We start from the raw sequence: 14,150 nt of genomic DNA, 5'->3' as shown, positions 1-14,150 counted from the left end.
GGTCACATTCAATGTTAAAACTCGAAGTACACGTGACCGCTGGCTGAAAACTGTTTTATCAAAATAAAACGTGGCGATCAACGTTTATTTATTTATATATTATCTTAGCTATCAAGCTAATTTTAAAAATACTTCTTAATTACTTAACTCTAAAATTTATAATTATCTTATATGTACTGTCCCTCACAGAGGTCTTCGCACCTATGTGAGGGTGTTAAACTAATTCAATGACATACGCTTAAAAACTAAATTATGATGTGTACGATAAAAAGTAAATTATTCATTTGAAATAAAGTCAATTTTGGAGACGGTTGAGAAGCCCTGCCATATAAACTAATGCAATGTAATCTGCAGTTCATACGCTCAGAAAGTTTTTTTTTTCAATTTAAATAAGAAAATATTGGATACGGTTGAACATTTTGAACATTTTTGAACATTTTGTCGCTTGAACATTTTTTCCGTTTACATTTTGTCGCGGGTACATTTTGTCAGTGCACTAATTTTCGGGTACATTTTGTCGTTGAACATTTTGGACTTGCACCAATTGTCGCGTCCCCCTACCAAACAACTTCGCATTAAACCCATATATTTAACTAACCTGAACTGACACTACGTTGAATGAAATTGTCGAGAACCATATCGATGAGTTCCGGAACTTGTCCGATCGAGCCCCATATTTTAGCCTGAATAGATGGATACATTTCGACTTCTTCAATAGTCAGAATTATCAACTTTTCTAGAATTTGTGCGACTTGTTTCTGACGTTTCGACTCATCGGAAGGCTTGCAAAATCTAAATATGAAAATATAATTACAACAAATAAAATACCCCAAATATGTAAAACACATAATTACAGTTTAACTACATACCGTACTAAATTGGCCAACCATGGCGTCATATACTCCAAACATAAATGCTTCAATTCTATCGTCGAACCACGGAATCCCTACAATAAAAATAAAATACAATATTTTCAATACAACTTGCATAAATATTCCAATAGAAATAAACAAACGCGCACCTGAATGCATTCTTCCAAAAATTCCAAAGTCAAATGAGGCTCATTAGTTGCCAACTTTTCACTGACTGATTTGATAAATATGGTATTATTAGACGGGATACACAATCCTGCAATTTCAACGTGAAACTTACAACTCCTTAAATTATAAATCAATAAACCATCATTTCAACCCAGCACATACCTGACGTCTCTAACAATTGCCCTTCAATTTTCAAATCAAAGGTGGCCGTCAAAGCACATAGTTGATTATAAGCAGCCGTCCTGAGGCTGGGATCGGCCGAGCCCAGATTGAGCAGTGCCATGTTCAACAGAGTTCCGGGTACGTCTTTGGGTCGTATTTTTTGATGTACCGTAACTGAATCCTAAGTTGCAAGTATAAATTAATACAGTCTTCGTTTTTCGTGAACATGCGTAAACAATCCCTGGATTACATACCGGTTGACTGAGTTCCCATCTGTTTCTTATGTGAATCACCGACTGAACGATACTATCGCAATCGTTGTGTATGAAGCTCAACGGTCCACTCTCGTTAGCTATGGTCAGAGTGAATTGATTATCATCGACGAGACAGACTTCTTCAATCTCGGAAGCGTAGTAAACGTCATTCAATAGCACCGAGTGTGATAGGACTTTCGTTTTCTCGGAAGACGTGATTTGAATAGCAGTAGGACCCACCTAGCGTGTATAAGATCACTTTAAGTAGATCAATATTAAACAATACAGTGTTAATATTGAGCAATTTATACCTTTATAGCAACTTTTGTATCCTTGTGTGATAATTTTAACGCACTATTGAAAACTTTCAAGTCCTCGTCTAAAGACAAAGTCGCTCCGGGAAGCTTTTGCTGATCCGTTTCTATAATATCGTTTAATTTTTCTTTGTTGTCTATGAAGACGAGTTTTCGATTACCCTAAAAAATAAACAAAAAATATTATTTAAAGTTCATTATTATTTCATACATTTATCAAATGTCTTTTATATACTTTTATAGGTGCCAGCATTCTGTCGTGAAATTTGGTATATTCTCGTACCCAACTATTACAATTGTAAATATAACAAGCATGTATATTTTCGTATGCAACCTCCGGTAATACATAAAACCATTTTTGTAAGAATTCAGTTCTAAAACAACAGTGAAAATTATATATATAAAATAAATCCTTTCATTTCAAAGATCATATGTATGATTCAACATACCGAAACCGATTATCAGAACATGTGTGTGTAAAATCTACAACCAATTCAAACGGCGAGTGACAAAATGGCTTTAGCGTGAGAATTACATGATAAATTAGCAAATCGCCATTTGTTTCTCCAATTCTAAAACATTTTAAACAACGAAATTAATAAATCATCCATCATATGGTACAATATTTACATGTAGAAGACGGCTCACTTGTATCGTCTGGCAATGTAGTAGAAAACAGGGTATCCTTGCTTGGATGTACCAGCTTGATAGAATATGTTCAAGCTTTTTATACTTTTAAATTCTTCCTTTTCGTGCATGTTGTGTTTAACCATGATTTCTTCAAAATTTGTCGCTGACATGTCAATAGAAGACCATCGAGCATACGAAGAAAACAATAAACTAGAAAATTTAAATATATAATTAAACAAAACCCAACATTTGAACAATGCAAATGTGAAGTTATACATACTGTGAATCGACCGGTTTGTGTTCTGGTGGTCCTAGATAGGCTAACAGAGTTGCCATTTTATCAAACGGTCGACGGCCGACAGCTTTGTGATCTCGACTAGACGATAGATAATCTCCGATTCTTTCCTGTACATTAAATAATGTTAAAAATACACTTTTTATCAATGCTTACAAGTTTGAGATGTTTAAAAGCTAACCTGATGACTCCAAAGCAACCGATGAAGAGCAAGAACGTTAGCGTCACTGATAAAAGACATCGAATGCGAAGTTTGGTCGACAGTTTCGCAATCGGAAGCGACTTGAATGAAGAATCTGTGAATTTTTTTTTTTTATTAATAAAGCACTTTATATATGTTTTCAAGTTACATTGGTCGACTAGCTGGATTGAAAAATACTATACCTTCGTGCAATTTCAAAGTTGGCGCGCAAAAAGTCATTGAAAGGAAGCATGTGTTGTTCTTTCGAAAATTCAACGTGATTTGCAATGTTTTGCAAGATTTTCGACATTAACATCAGACCGCGTTTAATACTTACCGGAACCTGTTTAGATACGATACCCATCTCTTGCGGGGATACTGCAAATAAAAATTATTGTTTAATATGATTGTTATTTAACACAATATGATACTTTTGATCAGTGAAAAGTACCTATGGCTGGATTGATGAATCGTAAAAATAGAACCGTTCCTACAGCACCTATGCTAGTTTGTGGAAATTGTGCAAATCTCTTACTCAACACTTGATATAAACAATGGCACATACTCCTCAACTGCGGAGGAAATTTGTCCGCAGAACTTACGATGGCATCGAAAACCTTTTGCGTAAGAGCAATCAAATTTTTTCTATTCACTTCTATATCATCGGAAGGATCCAATCTGAAAACAGTTACAATTCAAATTAAATTTCAATACATATTGTATATATGAACTAAATTTTATAACTAAATAAAGCATTACCTAGCAGGATCGACTTCAAAGCTTAGCCGTTGATCCGACCCATCAACCTTTTCCAACAAAGGACTGACTAACGGTTCTAAAAGGCTTTGTAAATAAGACGCTCCGTATATTTTAAAACAGAATGCCATTATTTTGGAGCCGAGAGAGTTCCCTCTGAATAGAGTTTGCATACAATCAGACACCTAAAACAATATAAAAACGTAGTTTAACAATCACAAGCTTCAACACACTATTCGTAGTAACGAAATGGTTCATACTTCTACTTCTCTATAAAACATATTCCATAGCAACGGCGAAAGAAGATGTTTGGCATCGAACAAAGTGACGAATACTCTTGCAAGTTCGTCCATTTGAGAAGTTGTGACGACGTTAGCCAACGCCATTGCTATCGGTAGCTCACCTTTGTCCGAAATCATAGTAACCAGTTGCACAAGCTGTTCAAACCTTTCAGAATTAAATCGAATACACGTCAATTACATGAGAAATCATATTGATAAGAGTTAGAATGAATATAAAACAAACCTATCGGCAAGAACGGTTTCAGCAAGTGTATCAAACTCAGTTCCTTGTTGAAGTATCTTTGTTAGAACTTCCATGAATGCAGCTCTCGTTTGTAAATCTCGATTATAACCGAGGTCTGAAAAATAAAATAGCATTATATTTAAATAAAAGCAAACGAAGCAATCGAATAATAATAAATAAATAATTAGATACAAACCTATACTATGCATTAAACCTGAATCGATATTAGCACTGAGCAAATTAGACATTGCTTGAATAGTAGCGTTTCGTAAAGTGTTCAACTTTACATTCCTTTGACGCGGATATGAGGGATTTTCTTCAATTGCATTGCATTCTGCTTCATTACAATCATTCAACAAATTCATGAACAGTGTGAAATATCTAAAAATTAAAAGACATTAAAAATGATTCATATATAAAAAAATTCAATGTATTCAGTATTAAGTATACTTCAAGAATAGTTGACTTTTCGCCTCCATAAGATCTCCTCGATCAGATTCTTCCGGTTGAAGCGGAAGACCTCTCAACAAAGATGCTACAGCTTCCATACAAGCCTGGTCCAATTCTCTAAAAACGATAATATAAAGTAGTTACATGCAATTGCGCATTACATTACAATAAGTGCCTAGTAATTTATACCTAGTTATAGCAGTAACATCTCCGAAAACAGGCGGGGCAATTTGATGACTTGTTCCCAACACCCAATCAGTAAGATACTCCACTAATTTATTCCTGAATTTCATTTCCTACAGAACAAAATAACCCAATTTAATCATTAGAACAATAATTTGATTAATAATTAACTATGATAATATATATTTCTAATACTTGTCTAAAAGCGAGATCATCACGTCTCCGCATCATAGCTTCAACTACTTGACACAATTTAGTCTTTATATGAACAGACAACACGGTCATATCTAAATGTCTCACATATCTAAAAAAAAAACACACAAATTTAAAACAAAGCAAGGCATATTTGATTGGCTTAAATTGAATTCGGATAAATATTACCGTACCTTACAATAGCGAGCATCATACCCTCAATAGAAGTAACGCTCAAATGTTCAGCCGGTTGTTCATTTTTATTATCATCAAGTATATTTTTCATTATGAAGATTGTATGTTCTACAAATTGCGTATTCAACTCGGTCAACATAACCTATAAAGTATAGAACTTCTCAATATGGAAACTGTACAAATAAATATATTCAAATTGAATAAAGAATATTACGTACTTGCTGTTGTGTATCGAAGAATTTCTCGATTATTGAACGTATTTGATCGAACAGTATCGGATAGAGAGCAGAAGACATTTCATATCCGATCAATTCTTTAACGTGTTTTTGAATCTGCGGACCAAATTTTTCATTTCCGCACACCAAAAGCCTCAAAAGTTGGCCGACAAATCTAACAAGGAAAAAAATTATACATCGTATAGTAGGAATGTAAGATGTGAACCAAAACAATTTTTATTTAATGAGCTTACTGAGTTACGGGACAATATTGTACATCTTGAGAACTATTAGCCAGGACGCTGCACTTCCTTGTGTCCAACAAACCTTCGGTAACAAAAAAATAAACACAATTAAAACACGTAAATCCATGAAAATATATAGAAAAGTTTACAAACTAACCACCGTGTAAAGAGGTAACACTGGATAAAGTAAGACAACTCAACGTAGAAGTATGAGTTTGAACGATAGGTCGACTGCTAGATTTTCTCTGTAAGCATACACCGCCGAGTGCACACAAAAATGAAGTCATATTTGCCCATTCGTTGATTTGATCCTAAAAAAAAAACAGCAAATTCAACATATTCTATACAATATGCAATATAGACATTAATACCTAACTATTAAAATACCTCAAGATCGTGTTCACTGCTCTGATGAGAGGAACGTCTTTTACCGGTCATGCGTGGTAAAGATTCCAGCGGACACTCTTCGCCTCCTTTGCCTTTAGGATATGATTGGAGAAGTTTGCACATTGAATCCCTTAAATTTGACGATAAAATGATGTTATATATAATACATATATACATTTGAAACATTTTATTTCTTACATATGTATTTTAAAAAACCTCGTTAATTCTAAGCCGAGGGGGATCAAAATATAAAACAATAGGCGTGTATTTAATTGATCAGTAATTTATTCAGCTTTTGATTTCTAAATTATCAGTGAGTATTCTAAATGATCAGTACGCTGTGATCAGTTGTCATATACTCAGTTATTAAACTAACCCAACCCTAACTTAACCTAACCTAACCTGACCCTTAAATAAATAAGTGTTGGCTGCTAAGATGTTATTTTTGTGAAAATATTGATGAAATAAAACTTTAAAAAAAAAGATATTACGGTGTGTGGACCATGAGGAGAGTGGGAATGGACAGTAGCGGGGCGACGCGCTGTCATCCAAATGTCAAAAATTATAATTTCACTGATAGAAAATCCTTCTTGATCAGTATTTAAATAAAATAAAATACTGATCAAAAAAGATTTATTTACTGATAAAAAAATTACTATTTACTGAACAAAAATGAATAATTTATAGATCGTTTATTATATTGAAACTGATCGTTTAGAATAAGTTACTGATCGAGTTTATAATTAATTACTGATACATTTTAAATTTTTTTACTGACCACTTTTGTAATTATAAACTAACCGAATAATTTGTTGCCAAAACAATATACGAGTGGATACGTAAAGAAATCAAGTGGGGAAGATATACATCTGAATGTTCTTCAGAATAGAGATGAGCGAAAGTCTGCTGGAGAAGTCTTCATATGGCAATAGGTGCAAATTATGATGATATTGTAGCGTGGACATGTAGAGGGGTTTCCGAGATCGGAATGAAAGATGCAGCGAGTAGTGGTAGAGGCAGTTAATTGCTGTTCCATCGACAAGCCAGCTCCGAATGAAGCACTGAACAAAACAGCTGAATGGTATATGCACAGCGTGTACTCTCAGAACAGAGAGTTCATTGGTCGATGGGTCGCAAGACCTTATTGGCTGTTGTATACAGCTTGTTCATACGTCGAGGCCTTTTTGGCGCGAACGCGCGATTGGTTATAAAAATAATTCAATATCACTAATTATGCATATTTACAAATACATGTATAAACACATTTATTTATTTATTTTAATTTTTTTAAAAGTCATTAATCTTATTTTGTATTTTATTACTTTATTATATTACGCGTACTATATTTATTATGCATCTAATAAATAGATGCTTCGTCATAACCGGATGTGTTTTATTTTTGGGTAATGCGAGTATTACACATGTCTATTATTTCATCGAATGCATATAACAAATCTTTTGAGATTTCGAGTCTCTCAATCAAACATGGTCGTATGGAAATCAAAGATTTCAAGACATCTTTTTTGGATAGCTGCGGTGACTCGGGACCTTTTTCATTATCTTCGATGATAATTACATCATTAGTGAGATCTATTTTTGATGAAGCATTCGTTTTCGGCATTGTTTTATTACAAACCTCCTTTGCGTTTTTTTCATTGTCATTTACTAAATCAACTATAGGGATGGACGTTGTTAAATTATTATCATAAATTTTTTCAACCTCCATATTTATTGGTGAATCCTTTATCGACAAAAATGCATTGAAACATTCCATTATAGTGTCGGGTGCTATTTGTTTCCACAATAATGCAATCATCCGACAAGCATCTACAATAGACCACCTTTTTACGTCGCCGATAGTTCGATCATGATGCATTTGCGATAAATATGAAGATAGTAATTTATACTCGTACACTAAATTTAGACGATCCGTGATGCCTTTGTGTAATGGCTGTAGTTTACTAGTGTTTTGTGGAAAATAAAGTAACTCCACATTCGGAATTTTCACTTCCGGCACACAATACTCAAGAGAACTATCTAACAATAGCAATATTTTTCTACCGCGATCTTCCATTCTCCGTTGGAGACACGTAAGCCAAGACTTTAATAATTCACTCGTTATCCACGATGTTTGATTGAACTTGTATTCAACAGATATGTTGAGATTTTCAAAACCTACTGGCTTTATTTTTCCGAGTACCATCGGTGTTAATTTGTCAGAGCCATCCATGTTTACAGCGAGAACGATGGTGATACGTTCCAAGCTTCCATTTCGACACTTGAGGGCCAAAACTTCATCATGCAAAAAATTGTAAAACATTACCGTCTCTGCCATACTATATATATCCCTCGGTTGGTATATTTCCAAATTATACTTGTGTTTTTCCAACCAACTGGACATTTCTTCCGTCATTTCTTAATCTTTGGGAGGAGGTTTTGACTCTTTAATTCTTTGTATTTGTTGATGGTTGATAATATATTTTTTTATTCACAAACGATATTACTCTTCTTCTTTAGAAACACTGAAATGATCACTTAGCATGTAAATGTCACCATCACGAAAGTTTTTAAAGACTGAATTTATAAAAATTGACAAAATACAACAGGATTTAACACAAAACTTAAGAATAAACCTCACTAAACACTCGTCACGATAATATTATATGATACAAAAGCCGCTATTGCTCAAAACGTTCACGTTGAAGCGAATACGAAATGAACTACCCACTGCAAATGTTCACAATATACTGAATACTAACAGTCTTCAGGTAAATAAAAAGGGATTAAGTTATTTAGGAAATCCCAGGGTTGGTTTTTACAGCGATTAAAATTTTTAGTTTTCATAAAAAAATCTAGTGCAGTGGTCAACAATCTTTTCGATGAATAAGATACATTTTAACTAAATATTGTACTTTTTTGGCAGACGAGGGTGATAGAAAACCAATTTAAACAATGAATTTTCAATTATTATTAGTCACAACTTTAAAAAAGTCGAAGCTAAACGAGATTTACAAAGTGCAGCTGATGGGGTTGAATTAAACACATAAAATAAAGTTTCTATGAATTGAGGTCAGCTTTTATGAGTCAGAGTTGTGTCAGAGTCGGAATCGTGTTTATTTAGCTACTCCCCAGCCTTGATTATTCTTCTTCTTCTAATGTCAAATCCATATTCAAACGTATGCGACTATCATGGGCAGATATCGTTTACGACCCGTGTGAATTCCTCGCTATCATGAGCAAGCCGAAACAATTTTTCGAGTCCGAGTCCCATCCATGACCTGATGTTACGGAGCCAAGAGAGCTTCTTTCTCCCAACCCACCGTTTGCCTTCTATTTTCCCCTTTATGATTGTATGTAGAAGGCGATATTTGGGGCCACGAATAACGTGGCCAAAATATTCCATCTTACAGCACTTTACCGTGTCAAGAAGCTCTCTCTTTTTATGAAGAAGCTGGAGGACCGTTTTATTCTTCACATGCTCCTTTCATGAGATCTTTAACATCCTCCGGTAACACCACACTTCAAAGGACTCTATCCAGATCAGGCTTGCCACTAACAACGTCCACGTTTCGCATCCATACAGCAACACCGACCATACATACGAGCGCAGGATTCTTAAGCGCAATTTCATAGACAATCTTTGACAACACAAAACATTTTTCATGCTGCCAAAGGCATTTCTCGCTATTTCGATCATTCTTATCTCCGTTTCGGAAATGACGTCCGTATTGATCATTGCTCCTAGGTATTTGTAGTGTTCGACCTGTTCAATCATTTATCGCGCACACTCAGGTTCAATGGATCCGTCTTTTCTTTGCATATAATCATTGATATTGTCTTTTCAATATCAATAGACAGGCCCTATTTTTGACATGCTTGGTCGATTGCGATCAATAACGATTGCAGGTCTTTGGCACTCTCAGTCAATATTGCCATATCAACAGCGAAATGGATATTATAAATAATTTCACCACCTATTGGCACTCTTATTAGGCTATTGACTGCCCGGTTGATCACCATTTCCGAATACATATTGAAGAGCATGGGCGACAACACACATTCCTGCCGCACCCCTCGACGAATTTCTACTTTTTCCAAGTCTTTAACCTTTGCGACAGCAGATTGATTCCAGTATAAGTTCTTCAAAAGAGCGATATCCTTTGCATCTATCCCAGTTAGGTTTAGTGGATTGATTAATCTGTCATGTTCCACTCTATCCAATGCCTTTTCGAAGTCGATGAAACAGACGTATATCCTCCTTTTGAATTCCCTGAACTTTTGCAAGATTATGTTCATGCAGAACAACGCTTCTCTTGTTCCCAACCCCCCTTGATTATAATCGCAACGAAATGATAATTGCGAATTAAAGGAAGAATTTTGTAGAAAAGTCATATTTCGAGGTAAAAAATTACACTGAATTTCAACTTCTACATCAAGTACACCGAACTTCAAATTAAAAATACTGAATTTAGCGAGGTTTTATCGTAATTCGTTTAAATTAAAATTCAAAAATAATAACCAATTCCTGAAAGTTTCTTCCCATGCGGGTTGTACGCCGTTGACGCAATGTTCAATCTTTCTTAGTAGGGCCATTATTCTTTCTTGTAAAACGGGACGACCTGAAACAATCATTGATTCAGTAAAATTTTCGGTTAAATTAAAAGCTACGATATTTACAGTTCATAAAGACAGGTTACAAAGAGCACAAAATTTAAAACAAAGTAAGAATTATTAGTGTAAAATAGTCTATATTTACCTTGATTTTTTTCATAGAAAGACGACCGGGAAACGTCCTGGCTGGCTGTAGTGCAAAATGCAAATTTGATAATCTCATTACAAAGTTAAGAACACATACACGAAAACATTTCTATCCTTAAAAACCATATGCCAAAACTGCCATTGATTTATTTATACAATTGTTATTTATCTCTCTCCAAAACTATATGAATCCGATGATTAAAATGAACATATTTTTACAAATGAGGTTTGAATCTAAAAAAAAAATAAAATCCAACCCAATTGTTTAAAAAACCTATTTTGACATTCATGATATCATGACATATAATTTTAAAGAATTTACGTACAAATTCAACATACAAAAATAAAAACATGCTACTTCGAGTTAATCAAATACGCATTAAAGTAGCTGAAATGTTAAAACAGACAGACAACAAAGTTAATATAAAAAAAATAAGTTACATCCTGAAATATAATAAAAATAAACACAAAACGAAACCAAGCGCACAATTTCAATAAAACATTTGACAATGAAAGATATTAACCGGTGGCCAAAACGGTGCTGGCGTGTGCGATTTCTTGAAACAGATGATAATTAGGCAACAGACACGTGACGGTCACTTCATCAGTTCCGCAACGTATGTCAGCCTCTTGACATAGCAATGCGAAACAAGACATAGCAATGAGCACTGCGTCCATATCGATAGACCACAAGTACATGAAGAACACCACCTGAAAGACAAATCACACATTTCAAACAGCACTAAATATAACACATATAAAATACTATATGTAATTAAAAAAATACCTCTAATTTAATATGAGCCTGCTTGCAAATAGCAATCTGACTACCGACATTAGCATAATCTTTATGTCGCAGGAGGAATGCATTCCGGCACTTGAGGATTTCGCGCAACCACCTCAATATATCCGTGTAGTTCATAATTTGATGCTGAATCAACTTTTGACTTATGCTAAATAGCACTTGAGAGCTGTAAAATAAAATTCACATGAAATAACCGTCTAATTCAATCAGGGTTGCCAGATTTCCAAAATCACAAATCGGGAAATTGGATCGATCAAATAAATAAAAGAAATAAGGAAAAAATATATAATTTGTAAGTCATTACAATTTTATCATTATCAAAATTTTATTTCATCATTAATTCAGCTTCTATGGTTTTTGATAATAATCCGTTTCTCTCCTTTCTCCAGGCTGCACTCATTAGACTAAATATTCTTTCGCAAATTGCATTGGAATGTGGAATTGAAAGGATGTGGGCCACAATTTCATACAAATTAATGCCAGCGGAATGATCTTTAAAAAAATGCTATGCATTTCTCATACATTGTTTACATACTTCAGTTATATTAAGTAAAAAAATGTTAAATAAAGAAGGTCAATATCGCAAGTAATTGTTTTGTTAATTCTCCAATTGACGAAAATTCGATTTTCATGTTTGGTTTTAAGGACAAAACTTATGATTGAAATTTGTTACTTTTGAAATGGAATTAACCCTTTGCCCGCGGTAATAAATATAGCGAACAAGCCCTGTACGCGGCACCTTTTTCGCGAATTTGGCAATCGAGTTTTCGACCTTAAATACAGATTTTAATATTTACTCAAGTAACCAGATATGTTAATTAACACATAAAGTATTATTTTAAACAATAAAATACATAATATATCTCGAAGTTTTGTCTTAATTGTCAAATAATCATTCTTCATACAATTGAGACGTATCGTCGCCATTGTTCAACAGACGTGACGTCACATAAACGAGGTTTCAGTATGGTTCCACAAAAAACTAATTTTGACTGGTATATATAAATTGAATAGATGGCATTCAACTCTCAGTAATATATTCAACCAATTTTGAACCTTAAAACAGTTGAAATAGACGCATATAAAGCTCAAAATCCCGTACAAAGTTCAGAAATTCTATGGAAGACAGCTGCGCTACAGACTTGTCGCGCAAAGCTTCCATAGAAGACGGCCGCGGGCAAACGGTTAAGTGGAATACTGTACAAAAATTAAGCGAGCCTCTTTAACAATATACGTAAGTTTTTGTACATATACAAATTTTGTTAAGTTGGGATTTTCAAAGGCAATGCAGGACTTGAGATTTGCCTGTTGAACTCAGGACAGTCCCGCTCAAATAGGTTCATCTGGCAACCCTGAATACAATACAAAACTATGGTAAACGGCAATCTTCGGCCGAACCTTATATCCCAGAAAGTGTTGACGGGTGCTTCGGGATTCCACATGTGAATCCTATCAGGTCTATGAAGAGCCAACAGCGCTTCCATAGCCTCTTGTGCGACTTCGCCCATAGCACCTTGGTGTACGAGAGATACGAGACCGTTAATGAGCTCCAACGTCGAACTTTGTACTTCGTGTCCTGACTTTCCTTGATTCTAAAAATAATATCAATTGAAATAGAAACATAAATTCATATACAGAACCGATAAAAAGACATGTTTAAATACATTAAGCATCAGCATAGGATCGGCGTGAATTAATTTGACTAAACATAACAAAAGATTCCTGTAAACGGGCATTTCTTCAGAGCGGTTCATTTTTGACTGAACGTCCCTTGATTTCAGAGTCAAAGATGTGATCATTTTCAACGGGGTGTGTGCTATATATCCCTAAAAATAAAATATAATTAAAAAATATGTAGATATTACATTAAGTAAATTATAATATGAAACATACGTACTTGAGTGGCCTTATTGAGTGTGTCTGTAAACATAGCACGCAGTTCTCCAGATCTGCTATAGAGTAATTCTACTTGTGGCCACCAGTTCAAGCGTGGTTGTGTTATAATTCTAAAAAATAAAACAAAAGTTACATATTTTTGCATAGACTGATTGTATTATTTAGAGTTTGTCGGTACAAATACCTTAAAAGTGAAGTGACGAGAACGTAATGGTAAGCGATGGGACTATTCAGATTAAGGCATACTTTGAGCGCTTCGTTGTTGTGCGGCATTATTCGAAAACATGAGACGAAGCAATCTATCATCAGATCTATATCGCTGTAAGAATAATACGACTGACCGCGAGGGTACGGTTTTAACGGGTTGAATAGGAGTGCCTAAAATATCAAAATTAAGGTTGTTAAAATCAATAATGTACAATGAAATTGTTATTATACTATTATATATATATATATATGTAAATGTGTAAGATATTCACTTTGAGGTCGTTGATTACGCTTTGGACTAGTGCAAACGTAACGTTACTAGAGTCTGATATGTTGATATATGTGGATGCTTTACACAGTTTTACACAAGTGACTACGGCCGCTTCCGTCAATTGTTTTGAGTTTGCTTGAGGTCCTATTGTAATAAAGATTTAACAAAACAAAAAGCATATATATATTG

The 14,150-nt window shown here is 34.4% G+C and overlaps 1 protein-coding gene across 1 annotated transcript in view; it reads right to left on the bottom strand.

The window, feature by feature from the left end:
• Nf1 (neurofibromin 1) overlaps nt 1–14,150 on the bottom strand; it is a 48,553-nt gene that overhangs the window by 24,577 nt on the left and 9,826 nt on the right. The window contains exons 8-41 of the mRNA XM_077436955.1: nt 13,963–14,105; nt 13,668–13,861; nt 13,485–13,593; nt 13,252–13,413; nt 12,986–13,179; nt 11,570–11,753; nt 11,307–11,493; nt 10,781–10,825; nt 10,544–10,643; nt 6,025–6,154; nt 5,795–5,948; nt 5,647–5,719; nt 5,396–5,567; nt 5,177–5,319; nt 4,986–5,094; nt 4,797–4,903; nt 4,608–4,724; nt 4,354–4,538; nt 4,158–4,272; nt 3,893–4,079; nt 3,636–3,817; nt 3,328–3,554; nt 3,080–3,254; nt 2,877–2,991; nt 2,681–2,805; nt 2,419–2,610; nt 2,220–2,342; nt 2,006–2,144; nt 1,768–1,932; nt 1,457–1,696; nt 1,203–1,383; nt 1,022–1,128; nt 870–946; nt 599–792 (exon numbers count right to left, since the gene is read on the bottom strand). Coding sequence (XP_077293081.1) covers nt 599–792; nt 870–946; nt 1,022–1,128; nt 1,203–1,383; nt 1,457–1,696; nt 1,768–1,932; nt 2,006–2,144; nt 2,220–2,342; nt 2,419–2,610; nt 2,681–2,805; nt 2,877–2,991; nt 3,080–3,254; nt 3,328–3,554; nt 3,636–3,817; nt 3,893–4,079; nt 4,158–4,272; nt 4,354–4,538; nt 4,608–4,724; nt 4,797–4,903; nt 4,986–5,094; nt 5,177–5,319; nt 5,396–5,567; nt 5,647–5,719; nt 5,795–5,948; nt 6,025–6,154; nt 10,544–10,643; nt 10,781–10,825; nt 11,307–11,493; nt 11,570–11,753; nt 12,986–13,179; nt 13,252–13,413; nt 13,485–13,593; nt 13,668–13,861; nt 13,963–14,105 — 5,052 coding nt within the window. The remainder of the gene's footprint in view (nt 1–598; nt 793–869; nt 947–1,021; nt 1,129–1,202; nt 1,384–1,456; nt 1,697–1,767; nt 1,933–2,005; nt 2,145–2,219; nt 2,343–2,418; nt 2,611–2,680; nt 2,806–2,876; nt 2,992–3,079; nt 3,255–3,327; nt 3,555–3,635; nt 3,818–3,892; nt 4,080–4,157; nt 4,273–4,353; nt 4,539–4,607; nt 4,725–4,796; nt 4,904–4,985; nt 5,095–5,176; nt 5,320–5,395; nt 5,568–5,646; nt 5,720–5,794; nt 5,949–6,024; nt 6,155–10,543; nt 10,644–10,780; nt 10,826–11,306; nt 11,494–11,569; nt 11,754–12,985; nt 13,180–13,251; nt 13,414–13,484; nt 13,594–13,667; nt 13,862–13,962; nt 14,106–14,150) is intronic.

This window comes from Arctopsyche grandis, chromosome 8, assembly GCF_051622035.1.
Source record: "Arctopsyche grandis isolate Sample6627 chromosome 8, ASM5162203v2, whole genome shotgun sequence".
NCBI lineage: Eukaryota > Metazoa > Arthropoda > Insecta > Trichoptera > Hydropsychidae > Arctopsyche > Arctopsyche grandis.
Note: the sequence above shows the minus strand (reverse complement) of the source record. Positions and strands in the feature narration are given on the sequence as shown.